The sequence below is a fragment of the Mugil cephalus genome, chromosome 18, assembly GCF_022458985.1.
Source record: "Mugil cephalus isolate CIBA_MC_2020 chromosome 18, CIBA_Mcephalus_1.1, whole genome shotgun sequence".
NCBI classification, from domain to species: Eukaryota; Metazoa; Chordata; class Actinopteri; order Mugiliformes; family Mugilidae; genus Mugil; species Mugil cephalus.
This window is the reverse complement of record NC_061787.1, coordinates 12,152,375-12,176,720: the sequence shown is the minus strand read 5'-3', so window position 1 is coordinate 12,176,720 and position 24,346 is coordinate 12,152,375. Positions and strand designations below refer to the sequence as shown.

At 40.9% G+C, this 24,346-nt stretch overlaps 2 protein-coding genes across 3 annotated transcripts in view; one reads left to right on the top strand and one right to left on the bottom strand.

The window, feature by feature from the left end:
- Positions 1-2,076: 2,076 nt before the first annotated feature.
- On the top strand, positions 2,077-7,169 carry LOC124995554 (kelch-like protein 34). Its single transcript, XM_047567990.1, has one exon. The coding sequence runs from the start codon at positions 2,312-2,314 to the stop codon at positions 4,118-4,120; it is 1,809 nt and encodes a 602-aa protein (XP_047423946.1). The 5' UTR covers positions 2,077-2,311; the 3' UTR covers positions 4,121-7,169.
- Positions 5,832-24,346, bottom strand: part of cnksr2a (connector enhancer of kinase suppressor of Ras 2a) — a 60,508-nt gene continuing 41,993 nt past the window's right edge. Inside the window, exons 14-24 of one of the 2 annotated variants that reach the window (XM_047567986.1) lie at positions 24,157-24,208; positions 21,292-21,467; positions 19,424-19,497; positions 19,236-19,307; positions 18,270-18,337; positions 17,983-18,080; positions 17,303-17,521; positions 16,730-16,871; positions 15,307-15,531; positions 12,859-13,046; positions 5,832-9,116 (exon numbers count right to left, since the gene is read on the bottom strand). In XM_047567986.1, the coding sequence (XP_047423942.1) occupies positions 8,916-9,116; positions 12,859-13,046; positions 15,307-15,531; positions 16,730-16,871; positions 17,303-17,521; positions 17,983-18,080; positions 18,270-18,337; positions 19,236-19,307; positions 19,424-19,497; positions 21,292-21,467; positions 24,157-24,208 (1,515 nt within the window). In that variant the 3' untranslated portion in view covers positions 5,832-8,915. The remainder of the gene's footprint in view (positions 9,117-12,858; positions 13,047-15,306; positions 15,532-16,729; positions 16,872-17,302; positions 17,522-17,982; positions 18,081-18,269; positions 18,338-19,235; positions 19,308-19,423; positions 19,498-21,291; positions 21,468-24,156; positions 24,209-24,346) is intronic. The other variant, XM_047567987.1, reaches the window with a different exon arrangement.

Sequence of the window (24,346 nt, the reverse complement as noted above, 5' to 3'; positions counted from 1 at the left end):
TTAATAACGCCTTTTCCATGAGCAACAATACTAGTTTCAAAATTGTTGGTCATTATTAAATCAGCAGCTTTGCCATTAAATATAGAACTAGGATCAATAAATCTCTTACAATCATTGTCCCCAGAAGATGAACCCTTATTTTCTCCGGCACCAATGCCTTTTCTTTCTGGAAACAACATTAAACTTTATTTAAGATAACTCCAATAGCTCTTAAAAGGCTTTCTGTGAAGTTTGGTGCATGATCTTATTGGGTTTTTTGAAACTGAACAGAAATAAAATCACACGAATTATTGGTTGTCCCAGAGGATGAAACCTAAGGACTTCTGTGCCATCGACCCACAGTAAGTTTGAAGACATTTGTGTTCCCTTCAGGCTGAACTAAAAAAAAATTAAAAACAAACATGCAAAACATAGCCTGTTTAGCATCTTGACGTGAGAATATAGTATTATCCTTCATTTGAAAACATAATCTTGCTGCTGCAGCCGGCAGCCGTACCTGGTGACAACAAACTTTTTTTTAAATGAGACGACAGGATGTGGCAGCAAACTTTTTAAGGTGACATGTTTAAACTAGATTATTTCCAGGCTGGAGCGTCCCCTGATTTTGTGTGGGAGTCAGGAGATTGACAGTAAACACACCGTGACATTGATTTAAATTAAAACAAATTAGATAACGTGAAAAAAAAAAAAAATCCTGGTTATCGTAATGGAAAACGGAGCTTGGGGGGACCCTTTTCACTTCGCTCAAAGTGCCTGAAGAGCAAATAAATGAGCCTCCTTATCAGCTGTAATTATTCTCGTGGTGTGTGTCGCTGGTGTTTCTTGTGTTTTAGGTAGAGGTCAGCGGCATCTCTCACTTTGATCGTGACCTGAACTTCTAGATCCGTGTATGTTCAGAGAGGAATGCTCCCATTTACAACCGCACATACCCCCCATTACGGCACGCATCCATCATCACATCACATGTCCTCGTGCACGCAGATAAACACACAGCAGCTGTAGCTAAGTTTAGCCCACATCAGGTCACGGCGGAGTATTCATCCGAGAGAGCGACGCTGCTGGTGTTTTAACAACTGTGCGGGACGATCTGACATTCTGTGAGAAAGGTTAAAAACACTTTGCTTCAAAACTGGTGTGAGTCTGTTTTTTTTCTCTCTCTCTCTCTCTCTCTTTGAACTAGCGTAACCCTCCCTTAAAACAAAACACGCCCACGCGCACAAATGCACGCTCGTCTGCGAGGGTGAGCCAGCATCTATTCAGAGACGATGATCATAAGTCACTGCAAGAAACTTGTAAGTCTCCAGTGACGCGGTGTTGTTTGCATACTGGTGTGCATGTGTTTATTGGGCGGACAGTAATCAGGCAACTTGTAGCATGATACTGTTCCCTCATTGCTGCTCTCTCCCGGTGCTCGGTGCACAAAAATAATAGCATGACATCCGTCCCTGTGATCCTGAAACGCTGCCGGTCGTAATAAGGTTAAATTCCTCCCCGCAAAGGGCGCGACACCGAAAGTTACGAGGCACTTTTGCCGCTTGTCAAATCTTTGACGGCTTGGCGAAAGACCTCCCCGTGCTCGCAAGGCGCATCGCGCCAAATCCGCCCCGGCTTTGTTTCTGTCCCTGTCGCCGTGGCGACGGGGTCAGATAGGTGCCGTGGCAACCGTGCCCTGGAATCTTGGTCGCAGACTTACAGCAGCTGTATTTACCAGTGAGTTCATCGGGCCGGGATAGACACTGACACAGACCCCTGCCAAGCTCCCTCTCGACCCGACCGTGTGTGCGTTCGGTGTGTGTTTGCCCGTGATACTGGTTGCTGGTCGGTTAGTGTGTGTGTGTGTGTGTGTGTGTGTGTTGAATGCGTGAAATTGGGTGATACTCCCTCGTGGACGCAGAGGAAAGGGCAGCGGGCAAACAGAAAGACAACAAAGCCGTGGTATCACAGAACGAGACAGGAGGGCTTTGGGACGGTCCATGTTTAACACTCAGAAGGGGGTTGGGGGGGGTAGGATAGGATAGAGGATTATGTGAGTGTGTAGAGGGGGGCAGTTGTTAACCTCCCTATCATGGTGTCACATGTCCGCGACTGCAGACAGAGCAGGACAAAAACACAGATGGAGAGAGTTCAGCTTAGAAGAAGCACTTCTTTTTTCATTCTTGCTTCCTGTTTTCTGTCTGGTTCTTCTGTGCATCTTGTCAACAAAATCTTTTTTGACTTCTCATGTCTCTCAACCTCTGCGTCCTGACAAAGCTTCCTCCACTACTCGCTCCTCTCTCTGTGTCTCGGGCTGCCTCCCGTCCCTACTTTTTGGATGGATAGCTACTCCCTGCTCTACAGTTCCTCCCACAGAACTGGACTTCTCGCGGGCTTCCAGCGCCTGCGCTCCGAGAGGAGGATGTGCGACGTTGTCCTAGAGGCCGGCGGCGTCTCCTTCCCTTGTCATCGTGCCCTTTTGGCCGGCTCAAGTGACTATTTTTGGGCCCTTTTCGGAGACGCTACCGCTGAAAGATTAGCGGGTGCCATTAGCCTCCCGGTGCTAACGCCTGAGGGCTTAGACACCGTGCTGGACTTCCTGTATTCGGGCTGGCTCAGCGTGTCGCCCTCCACGCTTCCTGTCGTCCTGGAAGCAGCCAGGTACCTGCAGGTGGAAACCGCTGTGTCGATATGCGAGCGTTTCATGACTGATGGTTTAAACTCTGAGAACTGCTGCGGCTATGCTAATCTGGCCGAGCGCCATGCCCTTCACGGCGCACTTGAGGCCGCCAATCAAACCATCGCCATGGAAATGGGGAGCTTGCTACAGGAAAACAGGGACGATCTCCTCGGGCTGAATAGCCAATCGCTGATGGCGGTGCTTGACGCGGACGAGATACCTGGCGTCAAGGAGGCGGAGCTCGTAAGGCTGGCTCTGGATTGGCTGGATGAGAATGGGCCCCTCCCCCTCCTGAAATCGAATCTTCTCCTGAGTCGCCTGCGTTTCGGGCTAGTCGCCCCTTCTGACCTCTCAGATCTAAGCCACGCCCACAGAGCCATGGCCACACCCTTAATCAGAAGTCAGGTGACTCGAGCCCTGGAGTACCACAGGCTGGGTTCAGCTCAGCCAATCAGACAGAGCAGACAGTCGACACTGAGGGTGTCATCCGACCGGGTTCTGCTCGTGGGCGGGGGCTCTAACGCTGTTTGGCCCGAGCAGCAGGTCCTGGCGTTTGATCCCAGATGCAGGAAGTTCTCGTCTCTGAGTTGCGTTCTCCCGCTGCGACTGAGACATCACTGCATGTGCTCAGTGGGAGGTTTCCTCTTTCTGATTGGAGGAGAAGAAGTGAAAGAGGGAGATGACGATGAGAAGAAGTCCGTCACCGTGGCAACGTCCAATCAAGTGTGGCGGTACGATCCTCGCTTCGGCTGCTGGGAGAAGGTGGAGTCCATGCTGGAGAGGCGGGCGCAGTTCAGCTGCTGCGTGGTGGAGGACGTTATTTACGCCATCGGCGGGCGACACACGCGACCGGACACCAGCACACACGCCTCGGTAGCTTCTGTTGAGTTTTATGACATGGCCTCGGGAGGGTGGAGGAGAGGAGCAACGATGCCCCGCCCCCTTTATGGTCACGCCTCTGCTGTGCTCGGCAACAGCATTTACGTGTCAGGGGGTCTTCCAGGCAGCCCAGGCGGTGTCCACGGCGGCAACCAGGGTGACAACCAGGATGAAAACACTCAGAGCAGCAGAGACGTCCTCTCCTGGGACCTCAAAGGCAGAGTCTGGGAGAAGAGGGCCTCCATGTCCATCGCCAGATTCAGTCACCGCATGGCGACCGCCCACGGCCACATCTACGCCCTCCTGGGGATGTACGAGCCTTTCTGCCATATCGAGCGCTACGATGCGCGGTCGGACCACTGGACGCGCCTCAAACCGCTTCTCACCGGCTCCTTCGGCTACGGGATGGCGTCCATGCCTTCCGGGAACCTGCTGGTGTTCGGAGGGAGGAGGTGGAGCGACGGGCAGGAGGTGGTCGTGAGGAGCGTGCTGGAGTACGACGCGAAGGAGGATCGCTGGAGAGAGATCTGCCAGCTCCCCAGACCTCTCACCGGGACCGAGTGTACACTGCTGCCTATGCCTGACTAAAATACACAAAATGTGAGAAAAGATTTGACAAGTGACGAGAGCTGGTGCCTCAAGTGAGACAATCCCGCTTAGAGTTGGCTTTACCTCCTGGTTCTAGCTAAAGGACAGAGATATCGTGCTCTAACTAAGAGGAGGGGCGTAGTTCAAATATGCTGTGGTGTAGTTTTTTAAATAACAGGTGCAGTTATTCAAATTTAATTACAGTGTGTAATTATGGTGAACACTGTTGAGAGGTGTCACACTGATTTCTCAGTGACTGAACGCAATGGCGCGCTAGGAAAAGGCTTTTAAAGAGTGTGATAGAGGATGATTTAGTAGAGGAAAGAGTAAGAGGAGGCTGAGCTCAGCTGCAGAGGAGGGAATCAAGAACAAGTCTAAAGAGGAGATAAGGTGAGGACGTCTGCGGAATAAAAAAATTAAAAAAACCCGACCGAGCTGAATATTTTACAGGGGTTGCAGACAGGAGTTGGTGTGACATTCCTGTTTATTCACTAGTCATAAATAATTTAAGTTTTCACCACCAAACAGAAAGAGTAAATTAAAGCAACAGAAAAAGCACCAGCAAGGTAATAGTTAGGTGTACCACATCAGTACTATTTATTTTATAGTGCATTTTAAATTAACTGGATGTTTCAGTATATCCTGCTGCAATTATCGCCAATGAAAATCCATTAAACAAAAGTATAATGCAGCGGGACTAAAACTTCGACAATTCAACGATTGCTAATACATGTGCATTACAGTTAAACTATTATTGGATTTTAATGTGATTTTTTTGCAGAGTTGAACAGTTTAACATTCCAACTGATCGTAACATGAATCCTAATAAAATTCACTCAGTTTTTGTTGAGAACCACTAAAACATAAATGTGACCATCTCTGCTGTATCCAGTCCAAACACTTTATGGAAAGAGAACTTTTACTTGAGTAAGATTTTGAAAGCAAACACTTACTTTCACTGCAGACAAATTTAGGAGGACACTTTTAAGTACGATTTTTAGAAAAACTTAAACTTAAGTAAGATTTTAAAGAGTTTTCACTTTTAAATAATTAAGACTTTTTAAAGAGAACAAACATTTACTTTCACTAAGGTCAATCATTTTGAAATACACTTTTACTTAAGTATGATTTTTAAGAAATTTTACTTGGGTAAGATTTTAAAGAGCTTTTACATAACTAAAACTAGAAATAGGATTTTCAACTTTTACTTTTTTGGTTTGAAGGGAAACTTGTGCTTTTAGTTAAGTAATGTCTTCAAGCAGAGCTTTCTATAACTTAAGTGAGGTTTTGAAGAGCTTTTACTTGATCTTCTGCAAGAATGTAAAGGTGAAATTTTACCTAAGCAAGAAAGCTTCTCCTTTCACATAAGTGTGACTTTCAACTCCTTTGTTTTAAAGGAAAATTTGTACTTCTGCTGAAGTAACATTTTGAATGAGGTATTTTTACTAAACAAAAAAAAACATTTGAAAGGGGTATTTTTTATTCAGGTACGATAAGAGACATTTCACTCTAACATTTTAAGAGAGATATTTAAGTTTTACTCAAGTAACTTTTTGAAAGACGTGTCTTGTTTGTGTAGGAGTACTCTGAAAGTGTGTTATTGGTACTTTTAATTAAAGTAACTGATCACTTCTCCCCCTGCTGTCCACTGGTTTGTCGTGCCCTTTTTTTCCCCCTCCACAAACCAAAAGAGACAACAAAAACACCTTTATCCAAATGACCAAAACTTTATTGATCCACCCTCGTCTTCCAACAGAACACGTAGAATTATCACGTAAATAAATACTGTTTTGTCTTATCAATAATTTATGGATTGAACATTAAACAATCTTTACTCAACGACAAGCTGTCCAAAATAACCTGACAGAATTAGAGAAGATCATCCAAGACACTTAGTTTGCACTCTTTAAATAGAGATCTACTGTATCTAGAGATTTCAAACACAAAAACAGAAAAGGTATACTGGTTTTTATCTACAACGAAGATAACATGCTACTACAACCAACCACGGGCAGCAGCATAGAAAGAGCATTCAAACTGAGTGTACTGTGTGCTTTATCAGTGTCTATTTGTGTGTGCGATTGCTTTCATAGTTTTGTGCAGCGTCTCTGAGTATCAAGTCTTTTGGCAGCAGCGTACAAATAAACTAATATATATATATTTTATATATTTATTAGATCTTTATTTCAGTTCCTATGCAAATAATTCCTCAAATATTTCTCTATGTGGCATGCAGTTTACTGGGAGCCGAATGTTATCTGAGGAAAAATCCACCCGGGAAAACTCTTATACTGTTAGATAAAATAAAGTGAATTATCCGTGAATTAGTTTTCGGTCGAAACGCATCTTGGGCGACCTAAACGTAATGTCTGAATTACAGAAGGTAAGAATCTAAAACTTAAAAAAGAGATGAGTAGTTTACATGACAGTAAAGTTGTAAGTAATTGGAGCTGTTTTCGTAGTATTTCTGCAGAGATTACAGCCCCTACAGTGGAAAAAAGTTGGAACATAAGCTGAAAAAAACAATACTGTTGTTGGTCGAAAACATTTATCCAGTAACCTTGTGTTACACTTTTTAAAGTCGACTTCAAACCCAAACTTCTCTGATTTGATGATTCTTATAAACATCTCTCTCTGCCAAAACTAAAATGGCTCAATATGGTACAAAACTAAATCAGCTCCCTCTAAATTTAGTGAAAGGCATTTGCGATAATATTTCATTAATTTCAATCTGAGATAAGGCCCCTTTTCACAACAATAAGTAAGTATGCTGCCCCCTGTTTGCAGTGTTTTCCGGTGCCTGGTGTATTATCCAAAGACTACCATCGTTATTGTACAAAAGCTACTGTGAAAAAGGAGCTAATGCTGTTTTCAGTATTGAACACACACATATTTATATATATACACCAAAGTCTCTTCTATTTTATTGCAAAATATGTATATATCAAGACTATTAGAAGCAATTTAAAAGTTTAAATGCTTTCTTGTAATGGCAACAGTTTTACTCGGAATATATGTTCTTTTTTAAATAAAATAAAATAAAATAAAAATGTGTATCTTCATGAGTACAAGTTAAATAATTCACACTGACTTCCATACATTCAAAGTGTCTCCTGAAGTGAAGCTTGCAGTTTGGGTTCTAGGACGTTTCAGTGAAGTAAATATTAGTTTGATAAGTTGTGGAGACGCACAGCAAAGACTTGTAGCGTCCCCTGGTGTGTAGACGTCGCCAGTGTCTTTAAATGTGAAAACTACTTATAAAACACAAACTACAATCATCACTACATTCAGTGGTGTCTTCAAAGATATAAAAGTGAAACTTCTCTCTTAAAACCTCAATTCTTGTTAGCTTTCAACATTTTACTTTAGAGAAGAATTAAAAATCTTATTTAAGTAAAACTTTAACAGAGAAGTTTCACTTTTACTTTCAAAAGTAAAAGATTTTGAAACAGAAATTTTACTTTCATATAAGTACAATTTTTAATTGAAGACTTTTAACTTACCTAAGTAAAAATTTAAGAACTTTACTTGTGTATTTCTCAGAAAAAAAATGTATGAAGGTTATAAAGAACTGATGCTTTTGCTTTAATTTTTAAAGAGAACTTTTATTTGAATGAGGTTTTGAAAGATCATTTTTACTTTTACTTAAGTAAGACATTCAAGGAAAACTTGTACACAAGTTAGACGTTCAGGCAGAACTTCAGTAATGTTTTGTAGAACTTTTCAAAGCAAACAAAGCTTGAGATTTTAAGACGAACTTTGACTTAAGTAAGTTTTCAAGAAGAACCTTTACTTCACCAAGGTTATGAAGAACCTTAAATGAGTTTTCAAGGAGAACTCTACCTTAAGTAAGTTTTCACACTTTTGAACAAAGCTTGAGATTTTAAGACAAACTTTACTAAAGTAAGTTTTTCAAAGAAGGAGGACTTAAGCAAGATTTTAGTTTTAATTTTAACATGGGTAAGATTATTCAGGGAGAGATTTTACTTCAGATGTTGAACAAAAACTACTTTTACTAAAATAAAGTAAAAAAGAGGTTATTTATTTGCCAAAAAGTCAGAACAAAAGCTTCCCTAAAGTGTTGTCAGTAATTGTTGGAAAACTTTGAAAGCCTTCCAGGGTGGATTTTTCCTTTAAATGAGTTTTATTCCAGGAGGAGTGTGCATGCTTCAGGTCCAGCCCAGCACAGTACAGAAATTCTACTGCAAAACAGCACAAACAAAAGTCTCTAAAACTCGATAGAAACTGATACTAGTGGGTTTAAAAAAGAGCTTTGCTTATTGTCATCTGCCGTAACACTCACTGTACAGTAAATATCATCATAGACATCAAGTATAAGGCTTGATAGAATACAATGTGCGTCACTTGGTGGCTAGTGGACTGTCTACAGTATGAGACATTGTGCGGTCAGTGTAAACATGGCACGACAAGCAGGATGAATAAAGATACTAATCCCACTGGATGGAGATGTGTTGGCGCTTCTTTATATGGCGTTTCCATGGAGAGTATTTCAGGCACAGAGCACAAAAGCTAACATGTAATACTTAAGAATCAGTGCAACGTCCGCCCCCGAGCCAGCTGGAGTGGCACAACCAATCAAGTCATAGACTGATGTGACGTGAGGGTCTCCTCAGACAGCTGCTGAAAACGAATCCTACTCTGACCTTTTCGACACAGTCCGTCACTATCTGCACTGATGCAAAACTCTGGTCGACACATCAGTTGTTCAACTCGATGCAGAATCAGCCGGTGAGAGCGATTTTAAGTGTGTGTGCGTGTGTGTGTGTTTTGCGCGTCAGACGTGCGTCTCGATGTAGGAGTGTGTGTGAGAGAGCGAGGGGGTGAGCGGCGGGCCCGGGTCTGATTCCGCGGCGGTCGAGCTCGGCTCCTGAGTGAACAGCTCCTGATAGGCTCTCTTCCACTCCTGGAACTCTGCCGACGACAGCTGGGGATTGGCCAGCAGCCTGTCAATCAGCGCGAGCTCCCCCTCCCTGTCCTATGGGGATGCAGAAACACAGGAGGGAGGGGGGGAGGGTGGAGTCACTCTTTAAATACTGACACCCACGACTTTTTAAAACGCAGACACAAGGAAAGCAAAACACACACTGAAGGAGATACACTAAGATTTGGGGAGGTTTGACAAGATTCTTGTTTGTTTAGTGCTACACTGAAGCCGTCCATTACTCTGTAAATTTAATTTAAATATATTTACTACACCTCCATGTTCTCCAGCACGCTATGTCAATGCAATTCAATATTCTAATGCACACCCGAGTATTTGACTTGACACCTTTAAACCATTACTAAGTACAGAGACTTGTACTAATACTGACCTGTGAATGTAAGATGTAGCTATTAATACTATAGTACTTATACTGTAAATACGATAACTTCCCAGAACACTAGGTACACTATATTCTACGTCATGACCGAGACTATTTTGGAAGCTACAGTTTGTGGTGCTGTTAAACTGGGTTGAATTAAACCCCTATTATAATCTATTATTTCGCCTTGCCCACTGACTCAAATGGGGCTGTCAGAATAATAGTAACATGAATCATTACGCGACGCAACAGAGATCAACGGTTCTACAAACCACAGCCTCCAGAATGAGTCAGCACAGTTCAATCAACAGTCATCTGTTACTTTTAACAAATGCTGAATATCATAACCTTCATGGAGCTGAGATTTAGTGACATTTAGACTGTCAGACGTTCACCTAATGAAGCGACGAGTGAGTGTAAATGCTTAGTTCCATAAGTAAAAGTACAGGGGTAACAAAAAGTGAAATATAGAAGCATTCATTATGAAACGGTCTGATTTCATAATAAAAGTAATATATGCTCTGGTATATTGTTGCATAATATCTATGGTTGCAGTGATGTGTAGGCTTTACTTTCTACACTGACTTTACAACATCAAATATTAATTAATTGCATCTATTATATAATATGATTAAAGACATTAACTGGAGTTTTTCAAAATGCTATTCCCAATTTCTCCACTAGGGGCCGTACTGTTTTAGTAGAAGTTGTGGACATAACACAACACGTGAGACGCAGAAATAAACAGTAGATGAAAGCAACGTGCTGCAATGCGCCCTTTTTTTTCTTAAGGTATCATTTTTGTAGTTGCCTTTTATATATAGGGGTATTATTATTAGTGTTCCTGCCTGCTTGAGATCAAATTGGGCTGTATGTGATCCCTGAATTAAAATGTATTTGACACCCCAGGTGCAGAGGAATGAAAAATATTGGCCTCCGATGTGTAGTATTGATAAAACTGTACGTTAATGTAGTATGATACTTCAAGTACTGGTAAATAAACAACATTAAAAAAACACTGTCTTGCAATTATTTTGTCACAAAAGTTTGAAAAGTCATTGGTTTGAAAGATTCATTTGATCTGCTTTTGTCTATAGCTGCTTTTAGTTGACAGTGCCCGAACATTACTGGTGCTATTTTCCCCAATAAAAACGAAAAATCAGTTCAATACTTAAATACTTAATTGCTCTCAATTTCCCACCTAGAATCATTCAGTTTTTTGGTCCAGCTTTAATACAAAGATGCAGAACAAATATGCCTTTTGCTGTTCACACAACAACCACTGAAAATAACGCTGATCCTGCCTGAACGCACAAATACAACCTGATCCGAGGTGTAGCGTCTACCAGGGTCACTTTGACAACTACATCATTTTCCAAAGACGGGTTTCATTCAAACTCCCCCCAAAGCTTGGTTTACTCCTTTAAGAGACGCCAGACAGGGAACAAACATGTAAGGTCCTCCACCCAACCAACCAGCCAGAGCCAAAAATAAAATAAAGTAAGGAAGATACCGCAGCTACAAGCAACAAAACCCCAGCGGCCTCGCCAACAGCCATCCCCACCCACGGATGGAAGCAATAAAGATACAAACTCCAGAGACACACACACACACACACACAAAAAAAAAACAACCACAGCAAAATTTCATTCACAGGCACCGATCTACCGGGAGAGACACTGCTGCTCGTACAACATGAAGCCACGGACGGCAGCTTGACAACCAAAGACTCAAACCGAGCAAACGGAGACACATGACAGCAGTAAAACTAACGAGACAGACACTTAAGAACATGTATGTGTGTCAGAAAAGTGCCATGGATATCTATAAAACAAGTTGATACTTTATCGACAGAAAGGTGCATTTATGTGCAAATGTGATTAAAGTCAGACTGTATGCTGTAGATTAGAGGATTAGACTTTCAGTTTAACCAAGATAAAAAGTCTGGGTTTAAGCAGCACAGTGAAGGCTGCTGTATCAGTAAATGACTTTATATAAACTGAACTGAGAGAACGAATGGGGAAAGCAAGTTTCTGCAAAGTTTGTCCAGGATTTTGAACAGAAAAATCAAAGAGATAAGATAATGGGCTGTATTTATTGCAATTTAAAAAAAAAAAAAAAAAAAAGTAATCCAACAAGAACAAAGCAAAGTTAGAAATAAAACTGTTACATCTGACAAAAACAGCTATTGTTTGTCTGGTTTGGTTCCATTAGCATTAGCACTTCCATTATACCAACTTAGCTTAATTACCTAATGAAGGCAACCATTAATTCTATTGGCAGACAATAAACCAAGTAAAAATATGGCAGCAAACTAGCTTAATTAGCAAATTAAGTTTAGCTAATCAAGCTATTTCGTTTATGGACAGGCTACGATGGACGAAGCTACATGTCTCTTCAAAGATGTCCTCGCCAGGGTTAATGATAATATATATGGTCGACCATGTACGATGCCATCAAATGGGGGCGTTTTAAACGCGTTTAGGGAAAAAGTCCATGTGAACATAAGTAGTTTTGGGAACATTACAAGAGGAAAAACATTTTCAGTGAGTTCAGATGTGGCACATCAGTTGAAGTTTTCAGAAATATTGGACATGGATGGTGAATGAATAATTTGCTATTTTGTCACCCAGAATCCATAACTTTATAAAATTTCCAAGGTAAATGTTGATATTCCTGAAAAAAGCCTCATATTTTAAATATGCCTTTGCATTTTCTTCATAGATTTAGCTGGCTTTTAGCATGCTAAACTGTTAGCCTCACTAGATCATTGACACCAAGGGTTGCCTAGCAACAGTCTTCTAATGGTTTATCGATAACGTTGATAGACTTTTAAAACTATGGTGATATTGATCCTAAAGAAGTAGGAACAAGTTGATTTAGTTTATGTCTGATATGTATTAAAGTTACATATTTTCTAAAATAAAGCCTCAGTAATTAGATCTTTTTTACTGCATAATAAAAGGAGTTTTGTTTGTCATATCATAAGAAATATTCTAAACATTACATATATACTTCAGAATAAATTTTTAATTAAGTGGAATAAGTGACGATTCAAGGGTTGCTAAGTGTGGGGATAACGAGGATGCTAACATGCTTTGAAAAACAAAAAACAAAATAGTTTCCTTATTGAAACTTAAATTAGAAAAATTTACAAAATTTATATGTCAAATTTATTTGGAGTGACTTGTTAGCCCGAAGTGCTAACAATTGCTAGCCTAAACTCAAACAACATTCAAGAGCAGCTACACAATGACAATAACTAGTCCTAAATTTATTTTTGTGTCGTGCTGCTTAGCTTTGGAAATGATGTGACATGTCAGCTTGACATGCCAACACTTTTAACATGTGGATAACCCCAAAGCTCGTGTAACACCCCATACGATTCCAGTGGGAACATGCGTGTGGACCAACCTTCAGTGTGGAGGTCAGTATGCGGAGGCGGTGCAGCCGCTCGTTGAGCTGAGGGTCTGCGGCCCGTCGGAGGAACGACTGCCTAAACTCAGACTGACCTTTGACCTCCGACGCCCGACCCAGAGGACAGACGCCGCCCTGCTCGCATGCACGAAAGAGGTCACCCAGGGACGCACCTTCACTTCCACCTTCAAACAAGACAAGAGGGGGAAACATAATTTAATGTCGATTTAAACTTAAACTCCATTCGCATCTGTCTTCAGATTTGAGGCTGAAGAAAAAGTTTTGAGTTCTATCTCCGATCAACCACTGGAGGACAGCAGCACGCCTCAACACTTCAACCATACAGTGTAATGGCTTGTATTAGTCATAAGAGGATTATTAATGCTCGTCTCTCTTTACTGTCAGCCTCAGGGACGTCGTCCGCTCCTCTTTGTTTTATTTCCTCCTTCACACCATTATTCATTGCTCAGTCCAACAAATTCTTCCATACATCATGACATAAATCAGTCTTATTTACTATTCTAGTCTGGCACTTTTGTTCTTGCTGTTCTCACCTTGGCAACCAGAGCGCCGTGGTCTCATTAGCCTCATTAGATCAGTGTATGACTGCAGTGTGTGTGTGTGTGTCTGTCTCGATACTGAGTAAGATTTAAATGCGTCTGCCTGAGAGGGTTTTTTATATATCTGGCACATACACTGACGTCAGCTTCTTCACCTTAAAACATTTTTCTCCAGTCTCCGGTGGCTTTCATTCAGCGCAAAACACATTTTCCTCTCCGCTCTTCACCTCGAAATAAATAAATAAATAAATAACAGGCTGCTTTAGGCTGGTTCATACAAATAACCTCCAAAATACTAGTGGCTACAAGTGGTTCACAATTTAAAATAGGATTTTAACCATTTTAACCACTTGATATTCACATAAAAATATGCAAAAGCCTTTTGTTGGATGGACTCTTAAGGGAGATTTATTGATTTGCACTGGATCAAGACTTGACGTGCACCTTTCCAGAAACATAACAAAACACAGTCCATGTGTTCAGCCTGCAGTACATCATCTGCTCGCATCCATAAAGGTGAGATTTATTAGCTCAAACTCGAGCATGAGCTGCTCTGTCTCCACCATTAAGAGTAATTTATCGTCACACACCACTTCTATGCTGTAGCTACTGCATAGCTCCAGAATCGACGCCGTGACCCGACGTGCACTTCCCCTCAAATATCACTATGTGCCGCGGCAGCGCAGGCCACAATAGACGTGATTGGTTCAAAATGTACTTCTTTGTTCATATGTGTCAGCAGCCAGATGAGTACAGAGTGTACTCCCTCGTCGAGCCTCCTCCAAACCATCTACCCAAATGTATTCACTATATTCCTTTTTTTTTTTTTTAAACTTTAAGTCAGGACTTGGATGAGCAGCCCACCAGTACACGAGTACAAATGCTTACAAGACACTCACATAGGTTACAGCGTAGGCAAAAGTAACGACAAAACTGTCTCTGTTGGAGAGTGACTCAAGGGAGTTTCAGAAGTGGCATTGACTATACATGTAACATTGGACCGCATTGTCATGGAAACTCGCTGTCCACTTATTATTTTCTAAGCAAACACGATGAGTAACCGCTTGCTGTCCAGCCAGTTATCTGTATATTGACTGATGTTTCCAGCAGCAGCTAACAACCAATCAAAAACCGCTTATGAGAACAGTTAAAAACTCCAGGGATGGGATTGGGTGTTAACATGGAGCTGTAGGGGTTTACAGCCTACACAGAACCTACCACCAGGGGATGTCAAAAATAAATGGCTTCACCGACACTGGCTGTTTTCATTATGACTTTCCTTTAAAACACTACACAATAGATCGTTGAGCCGCGACATGGTCTTCTTCTGTTTTTTTTGTCTCGTTTATTTCTGATAAATATAAACAGAATCCAACGCTTGACAACATATTGCAATAAAGCCAAGTAAAACAGGTGGAAACAAAATATACCTCTCTGCCGGTGAGCACAGCTGCAGAGATTAAGGCAGCAAATTTATGCAGTCTCCATCGCATTCAACTGTATCTTTCCAAAACAGAGAAGCAAAACAGTTCTCATCCACGAGAGGTATAACGGGAGTCCAATAACACCTGGGCGTAAAGAGTCGCTATAACATTTATTGTGTTGAATAACTATTTTTTCCGCCTTTGCGTGTTATTTCTAACGTATATGGCGATTTTTAAAATCTCTCCATGTTTTAAGGGTTCAGTTTTAGTTTGGGTTTATTACACAAGTCAGTCGATAATATTAACAGCATTTTACTTTCACTTCACATTTATTGCACCCGTATTTGCTCTTTCATTGAGTTCCCTTTGCGTTACTGAATAACTAACGCGCGGATGGATTCCGGCTCTGTGTGACCTCCTGCATGTGTCTCACATGCATGTTCGAGTCCGAGTCAACTCACTGTTGTGTGTGTGCTGTTCTTCTTTCGTGGGCGGCGCGAGCAGCGTGTGCAGGTTGCTGTCTCGTGGCAGCGTGAAGCTGCGGGGTTTCCCTCCCTGGGTTGCCATAGGAATCAGCCTCTGCATCGCCATGGGCAACGGGACATTCCTCTGTGCGGGAAGGGTGTAAACGGCTCCGGCTGTCATCGAGATGCAACCCGGGCCTGGCTCGGCAAAGACGGCGTCCTCTGGAAGAGAGCGATCGGTTGGAAGGAAATGTCTCAATATTTATTAAGATTTGCTTTTTCTTAGCATAATTACGTAGAGGAATTCTCCTCTTCAACTGGAAAAGGATTGTCGAAGCAGCAGCTTCATGAAACACATCACACACAGACTTCAAAATATATTAAAATACATAAAACGCATGAATGAGACTCACACGTGCATCAGTGACAGCTACTTATTCAGCTATCGTCACAGTAATGGGGAATGTGGTGTTTATAATGAGGTGGAATACTCTTCTAATGAATATGGGTGTCATGTCACCATTCATGAAGAAACATGCTGCTGCTGAATTTTCTAGGTGTAGAAGTGGAAATCTTGAAATAAATGTAACTAATAATTCCTGCAACAATCTTATTTTTATTTTGCAGCAATTGAACTGGAGCAGTAGTAGAAAATAGTGGCATTTCAAGCAGCAGCAGTATCTACAGTAACTTAAAAACTGAATGTATTTTCATCATTAGTTGCGAGCAGTAATATTACTACTGTAAATATTATTTCATTTTAGCAGCAAACATTTCCTCAAACAAAACAAATCTGCATTTGGACTTTTGCTGAAAACAACAATGGTACGAGTATGAGATTGTCTGTAAAGATGGACGACAAAAAGTGAAGCCAACTTATTGCAGAAATGGAGGCGGCCATTTTTAAGTGGTGACATCACTGGGAACCAGAGTCTGCACAGTACTGAGCTTCTAGCCGAGATGCCACCTTCTTAACTGTCTAGGATTGTCATGGTAACTCAATGTACAGTTATTATTTTCTAGGTTGACATGATTAGTAACTGTTGGTTGTCCAGCAAGTTATCAGTATATCAACTATTTTTTTTTTTAAATCTAACCTATTAAAAAGTAAACTCTAATGAAGAAGTCATCCACTTAATTTTGGCAAATGTTTTAGATTTTTTTTTTAGTTTAGCACTTTGGGTAATGTTACATCTGCTAACATGGAGGAGCAAGGATTTTCAGCCTACAAAATAACCGGCCACCAGGAGTCGTCCAAGATAAATATCTCCACCTCTGGGTGCTGCCATTACCGCCATCTTTATATACAATACATCATCTAACACATCATCAACATCTATGAATTTAAGCATATAATAATAAATAAATAAACAAGTAAATCACTGTTCATCTTCAAGTTTCTGGTTATTTTGTGTGTTACCAAGCGGTCCAGTTTGCAGGTAGTGCAGTCCGGCCTCCGTCAGCGGCGTCTCAATCAGGTCCTGCCAGGAGCGTCTCTGAGAGGACGAGGAGCGACCTGGAGAACCTGTTTCACTGCTGCCCCCTGCTGGACTGGAGCGGTACTACAAGAGCAAGAAAAATAGGGAAACATTTAATCGATGTTTTTTGGTTTCGTGACTGTTATGTGCAGTTTCAGACAAAGTGAGTTAATGGTCATTGGTTGCATTTTTTTCAGAGTCATGGACAACATTTGTTGTAATAACTTTTCCTGTTTCAGAGAGGTGGTACAATAGCCGTTAAAATCAATAAAATTAATAAAATCAAGAAATCATAAAAAAAAGATTTTATGAAAAACATCAACATTTGTGGCAAATTAACAGATGGTAAGATAAAATCATACAATATTTAAGATGCAAAACACAAAGATTAATTTGACAGCAGAACAAATGTAGCTGATCTTGTTAGCTGGTTTATTTCTAGTTTGCTAGCTTCATAGCTAGCAAGACTGTTATTCCTCTGACCCTGTGATTTCATGTTCAACACCCACACACACCTCTACAGGATCACATCTGTACTGCGCATCACTGCTGCTGCTGCCCCCTGGCTTTCTCCCACTGTGAGTGGTGCCTCCCCCCAGAGGGCCGGGGTGGTACTGCGGCTCTGCGACCACCGCCGGGTTCTCGCTGCACAGGAAGTCCTCCTGGGAGGAGCGAGAACGAGACGTCTCCGTGGAAGACAGTCGAGTGGTTCGACCTTCCAAGTAAGCGCTCATCTGAAAGGGACAGGGTGAAGAGCGAAAAACGTGACAGACCTCGAATGATCACCTGGTCTCGTTGAAACATAATAGCACACTTCAGAGAAATGATTTCATCCGGCGACAGAGACAGATTAGTGCCAAGGAGGCAGGGTGACGGCTGAATGAGTGTGTGGGGGCGTAAGCAAGAGACAGAAAGACAAAGGCAACACAATGTGTCTGGTGGCCCATATTATCTGAACTAAAAAGGTGTGATTGTTGTTTCAGTTAGTCATTTTTTATCATTCAATAAAAAAATATGCTCCAAGACAAAGACAATTTTCCAAGGTCAATTATAGCAACAATTGTACCAAATTGACTCCCACTCCTTCAGGCTTAACTGGCAGCAACTTTAACTGGATTGTAGAGGAGCACTGCACTGATTTTGGCTTCATATAAAACTTTAAATGAGCACAAACGCAGTCATGTGCGTGACTCACTGATGGAGGCCGTGGGTAGGTATCGTATGGAGGTGGGGGGCTGTCCTGTTTGGGGCTGGAGGTGGCGTCATCTTCATGTTCACTCTCACTCCAGTAATCTGCAGGAAACCCACACACAAACTATCAGAAACATAACCCATCCATTTAGATTTCCTCATCCATCCACGATGGGAAATACAGGAAAGGAACAGAAATGGAGGTGGTAGAGTGTTAGGTGGTTGCAGATGCCATCCGGCAGCAGCCATCTGCTCAAGTGTCCTTCAGCATGACACAGAATGAACCCTCACCCTGCTCCTGGCGGATCCTCTCTCGCTCTGCGTAGCCCACGGCGGCCATGTTGAGACGGCTCAGCCACCTAACAGAAGGAGGGAACAGCCAGGTTCACTACATTACGTTCACAAGTTTGTATGAGGGAAAGAACTGGAAATTGTTTGGGGACCACAGTGTTGCACAAACAAAGTTTTTAAAAAGCAACTAATTCCATTCCAGTTTTTAACCTTGTTAAAACAAGAAAAGACACTTCCAACCAAATGAAAAAATAAAATTGGAGTTTATCTGAGCAGACAGATGTTGAATATCGTTTGCCTAATAGCATAATTGCCTAAGTGAATGTTGAATGTTTTCAGAAAAGAAAGAAAAAACACATTTTTTTTAGCATTTACTGATATTGTAACAGGAAGTCAAAAATGACAATTATGCTACTAGGCTAACAATATTGTAACAATCTGTCAGAGTAGAGCTGCATTACAATATATTTAACTGGGGATTACAGTTCGAGTCTCTAAGTAGTAGTAATAATCAGTTAAACTAATTTTTATAATTAACTCTGACATATCAAGCTGATAAAACAAGTCTATCCCCAAAAAAACATTAATGTGACAAAGAAAATTATTCTTCATTTTAATGGTTTAACGGAAAATAGGACCAGTGACATTATGTTAGGGTGAATCGTGACATGTTGTGAGGTCAAAAACATTTACTTATATTTTTATTATGTGAAATGTTTTCTTTTTGGACCACATCATGCACCTGTATGGACAGGCAGGTGTTTGCGGAGACTGAAACTGGAGCCTCTATGGAAATGTCTTGCAAATTATGTTTTTTGATTACAGACCACATCCCAAATAATAATAACAAAAAAACACTCCTTCCTTTTATCATCAGCTGAACAACATATTGTGCTTTCTGGAGGCGAAACAGGAAGTTGGGGTTTTGCGCAAAACTTCATCCGTGTTTAGCAAAAGCTGCTTTACCTGTTCATGTCATCCACTCCATCTGCCGCAAAGTAGAAACTCTTCACCTTGGGGTGACAGGCTTTGAAAGCACTAGAGATCCAGAGAGAGGGAGTTATTTTTGCAGGCACATATTTATATACTCAGGAGCCAGTGAACTGCTAAAGCAAATACACATAAATATTCAATAGTTTTTGTCAAGCGCTTACTATTTCTTGCGACATTCACTAGCTCGGTCGATCTTAAACTCTGGAAGACTCACAAATCCCTCGGCCTTCTCATCCTGAACAGACGGAAAGAAGGAGGCACTAAATGAAAATGTTGCAGGAGGAACGCAGTTCTTAAAATCACTGAAAAGATGATGATAAAAAATATTCAGCAAGATTCATCTTATTCCAAAGTTTGTAAACACTCAACCAGAAGTTGTTGAGATACTTCACTCCAAATCACTAAACCTTTAGTGTAACCAAAATAAGATTTTTCCTCTGGGTTCCGTGAATGTTTGTACTAAGTCTCAAAAAGACTCATAAATCTCAAAAATCATCTGAAGATCTAATCCATTATAAATGACTGAAATGTTAGGAATAACTCATTAGATAAGATTTATCCACTTGGAACCATGAACCATGAAAAATCTGAGAATCAGCAAATTAAATATAATTCCCTTGAGAATCATTAATGCTACTGCAAAGCTACATGATGATTTAACTAAATGGTTGTTGACCTATTTCATCCCAAATACTGTTGGCATATCAACATTAAATACAGTTTATCCTCTGGGAACCATGAACGCCTATTCATTTTAAAGGTCCCATATTAAACATTTTTTGGATATAGGTGACAGAGGTCCATCATTATTGTATTATCAAGTGTATCACCCCAAATTCAGCCTTGGTCCTGAATTGCAGCCAGTCAAAAAGTCGCTAGAATATTGAGCTATACTAAGAACAGGCTGCTTCTGTGTCTGTACCTTTAAATGCTAATGAGCTGTTTGTCCACGCCCATCTCAGGGAGAGGGCGTGTCTTTACTGGCGTTACCATGTTTACGGTAGTAATTTGGGTATCAATCCAATACAAAGTAAATACGTTTTTCACTTTTTCTTGAAATGTCATGATCACTGAATAACTTTGTAAATTTCCCATTAGTTAGTTAATGAGGATTACGATAAAACACAGGACAAGTATTTAGACAAATAAACCAGTTATTCTTAACTAATTACAATATAAAACAATTTAATAGTTTAAAATTGAAATAATTTACTACACACAATTGTTTTAGTAAAAATTACTGCATTACTGCAAAATAAGAAAAAGAAACAATGTAAAAAAAAACATAAATTTAACAATGTGAACAACACAACAACAATGGAAAATAAAGTCGTTGAGCAATAGTAGTCAGTTGAGCAAAATAAGTAAACAAAAGCAAAAAAATAAAAATTGTGGAAATGTTGGCTCATTAATTTTCCACCACAGATGTGAGTCTGCATCCCACGTAATTGTCTTCACTTGAGTACCGACACATTTCAGTAACAGCACCAGCACCAGCTGTGCGATGCTGGTGTGATTCTAGGATCTGAGTGTTAAACTCTGTCCACATCCACCTTTTACTACAGGTGGGTGTAGTATACGGTCCTCGTCTAGCTTCCAACTGAAGCTCCCTCAGATTCGGCCAGGATTGTTCTGACACTGTTCTTTCTTTTAATAAAGCTTTTTTGAATGCAAGAGAAGTCAGCGGGCATCACTTCTTTTCATCAACACATCAACATGCAGCGTGGAGATGGAGAAACTCTTGACGCGCCCAGACTTGGAGAGAAGCTGCGCTGGCAGAGAAACTGTAACAAAAGTATCGATCTCATCACGCAAGTATCGATCCGATATCAATACTGCCCTTGGTGTCGATGCAATCGATTCGCGGTCACCAAGCAGCAACTGAGACGTTTCCAAACGCAGGGTTTTGACAGATTTCATCATAGCCTCTTAGTTTCTGATTCCTACTTCACATTTAAACACACACTTTGCTGACAAACTCTGGGCGAGAGTCGCTCATTGCGTCCAAAGACTGAGGCTGGAGACGTACCTCCTCATTGATGTACCAGTACAGGCAGTTGTCCTTCAGAACAAACCAGTACTTCTTCCACTTCTGAGAAAAGTAACCCTTTGCGTCTCTCTTCCTCCACAGCCAGCCCTCGCAGTCCCCTCTACCCAGCGCCTTGCAGGAAACGCGCCTCCGGCTCAGGGAGGCCAGACTTCGTCCTGGAAAGACACGTGGCAAAAACGTGAAGGCAGCTGCGGCGGAGCTCACGCGTGAACAGAATGACAAATCTGGACGTAAGCGCGAACTCGCAGAAAGAAAAGATGTCATACAGAAGGTATAAAAGCACAGCACCGACGCTGCTTGTAAGTGCTCACTCAAAGCAGTGGGAATAAACACTCTCACAAAATGCCAAATTCAAATGAAGCAATAATTCTTGGAAAAGAGTTCAGTCTCTGGGTTTGAGCATTTGAGAGAACGCCGCAGCACTGCAGAAAGGTAAGAGGTGTTAAATAAAAATCGTATTTTCCTTCTGGCATTAAAGCCAGGTAACATTTTTCACAGCAGGCTCCTTCTTTAAGACTACCGGGGAAACTTGGCTCCCGGTCGAGGTCCCCAAAGAAAGTTTTATTACACCGTATGAAAAGTCTTTTTTAACTAGGATGGCGGTTCGATACTCCATTTACCTCTGAGGCAGTGGATCTCTAAAAGGAAACAGTCCTGGACAACAAAAACTAAAGCTCAAACAGGCAAGAAAGGTTTTAGAGATAATTAATAAATGCTGTGGTTATTCTGAAGCGGATTAAGGCTCTAAACTGACACCATCACCTATTTTCCTCGTTTATTTTCCTCAGTCTGGACTAAAAGAGTGACTCATATTTCATTACATGTTGGATAAGAGGTGATCTTTATTGTCTCATTCATTTTGAAACTTTGGTTTAATTGCTGTAAACAAACAAAACCGTGGACGAGACGCGCAGATGGAGCTAAAGCTTTCTGAGTTTCTCACGATGGCAGATGGTGAAACGAGTGAAAGGCCTGTGGAAAATAAAATCACTTCCAACATGTTGATCCTCGTTAGTGTGGAGAAAGAGAGAAAAAAAAAAGAAAAAGTTCGGAGCAAGAGGCAAAGAGACTCATAGCAGGGAGGAAAATGCATTCATTTACTTGAATTCATCAAAACTAATGAACAATCACTTTTGATTACACGTTGAGTGCTCTTCACTGATTTTCATTTTTACAGTAATACGGAGAAATACTGAAAAAACTACCCCACTCATCACAATCTGTGAAATGAGCATGGTGTTTTTAAATGGGAATACAGAGCTCTCAGCACAGGCTGCATGAAATGTGGAAAAACCACCTCATAAGCAAAACTACAACCACTTAATATGATCTTCTTTTTACCTTAAGCAAAACTAAAATGTGAAGTCAGCATTTTCACCAATGCATGAACATAGATAAATGTTCAATAAATGCCATGACCTGACTAGTCAGTTTATTTTTTAGTTAATTAGTCAGTTTAATTAAATAATTAAGATTAATATTGACAGTCCATTATTTATTATTTAAGCAAAAATACCATACATTGCACATGTTGCCCATGTTTGGCCCACTGAGGTATGGTGTCGACATGTGTTAGGCTAACATTGCTATCTGAGGATAGCAAGGGTAAACAAAATCTTATTCGTCCCCCAAAATGAGAAAAATGTTATGTAATATATATATTTAATATATACAATAATATATACAATAAAAGTGATTTTTAACTTTAACACAGAGCCTCCACATACACGTCTTCATACGGGAAAACACATTCGGAAGTCTCTACATTGCACTTGGTTTCAGAAGGATTTCGTATTTTCCATTAGCCACAAAATCCCAAACTAAATTATTGTAAATATTCACCACATCACTGGTCCCTACATTGTGTGGCACATGCCTGCTTGGCCTGTGTCTGCAAAAGGTAAACCTGCGTTGAAATGATTCAAATAGTTTCCTGCAGTTTCCTCAAGAGTCTGTGGTACGTAACTTGCTGAATAGTGCAATTTGTAACTACATATGAGGGAAAAACCCAACATTTAGCAAACACACAAGTAGTTATTTCCACTGATGCTGATGGTAACAGGAGTGTTTCGGGTACAAAAGAATGCACGCTAAAAAAATCTAAACTGACAAATCTGGGTCAACGCCGCACCAAAGCAGTAAATTCTGGTTTATTCCGGTTTACTGTGGCTCTATGGCTTAAACTAATGTTGAACTTTGTTGTAAAGATCTGTGGAAACGAGGTGTTTCATAGTAAGATGGAGTGTTTGAGCCTTTAGCACAAGCTTCCAACGGCTTTGCAGATAAAGTGTTTTTTATTTGAAACCCTTATGAGTTGTTTTTTTTTTCTTCTTTTTGAGTCAAACTAAAAGTAAACACAGAAATTAGTAGCCTTAAACAACCTTTTTGCTTGCTGCATTAGCTGCTTTTTGCTAGCTTGCTGGTCGCAACGTTAGCACGACCAGTAGAGCCACGATAGCCCCAATAATGGAAATACGGCAGGCTGTAGAAATATAAAATTATCCTTTAACTAAACCAGTACCACTCCAAAAAGTATTTTTTTTTAACATTTTATCCCTGCGGTTTGTATTTTATGAGCAGAAATTTCCAAAAACCGGAGGATGAGCCCATCCTTTACATCATAGACACAATAAAAGTGGCAGAATTTCTCTTACAATTGAATCCGTTTATTTCCCCTGACACTTTTAAGCTGATCATTAGCAAACTGCAGACCCATAAAATAAAGTGTTAAAAAGATAAATGGTTCAGCCGAAGCAAAAGCTGCTCTCACATGACCTCAAGTGAACGCGTGCGACCACAACTGGCAGCGTCTGCTCAAGCTGAACAGGTGGCTGTCCTGCTTACCTTTATTCTTCTTCCTGTTCTTTGTCTGCAGCGAGGACGACTGCTGGTATGTCTGAGAGCGGTTGGAAAGAAGAAGAAGAAGAAGAAGAGGAGGAGAAGAAGGAGGGAGAGAGAGCAGGCTGTCAGAATTAATCAGCGGCCTGTGTTTGCTGCAATGAATCCTGGGATATAAAAGATGACAGATCTTAGA

Coding starts and splice junctions, on each gene's coding strand:
- LOC124995554 (XM_047567990.1), top strand. CDS start 2,312: ATGGATAGCTACTCCCTGCTCTACAGTTCCTCCCACAGAACTGGACTT.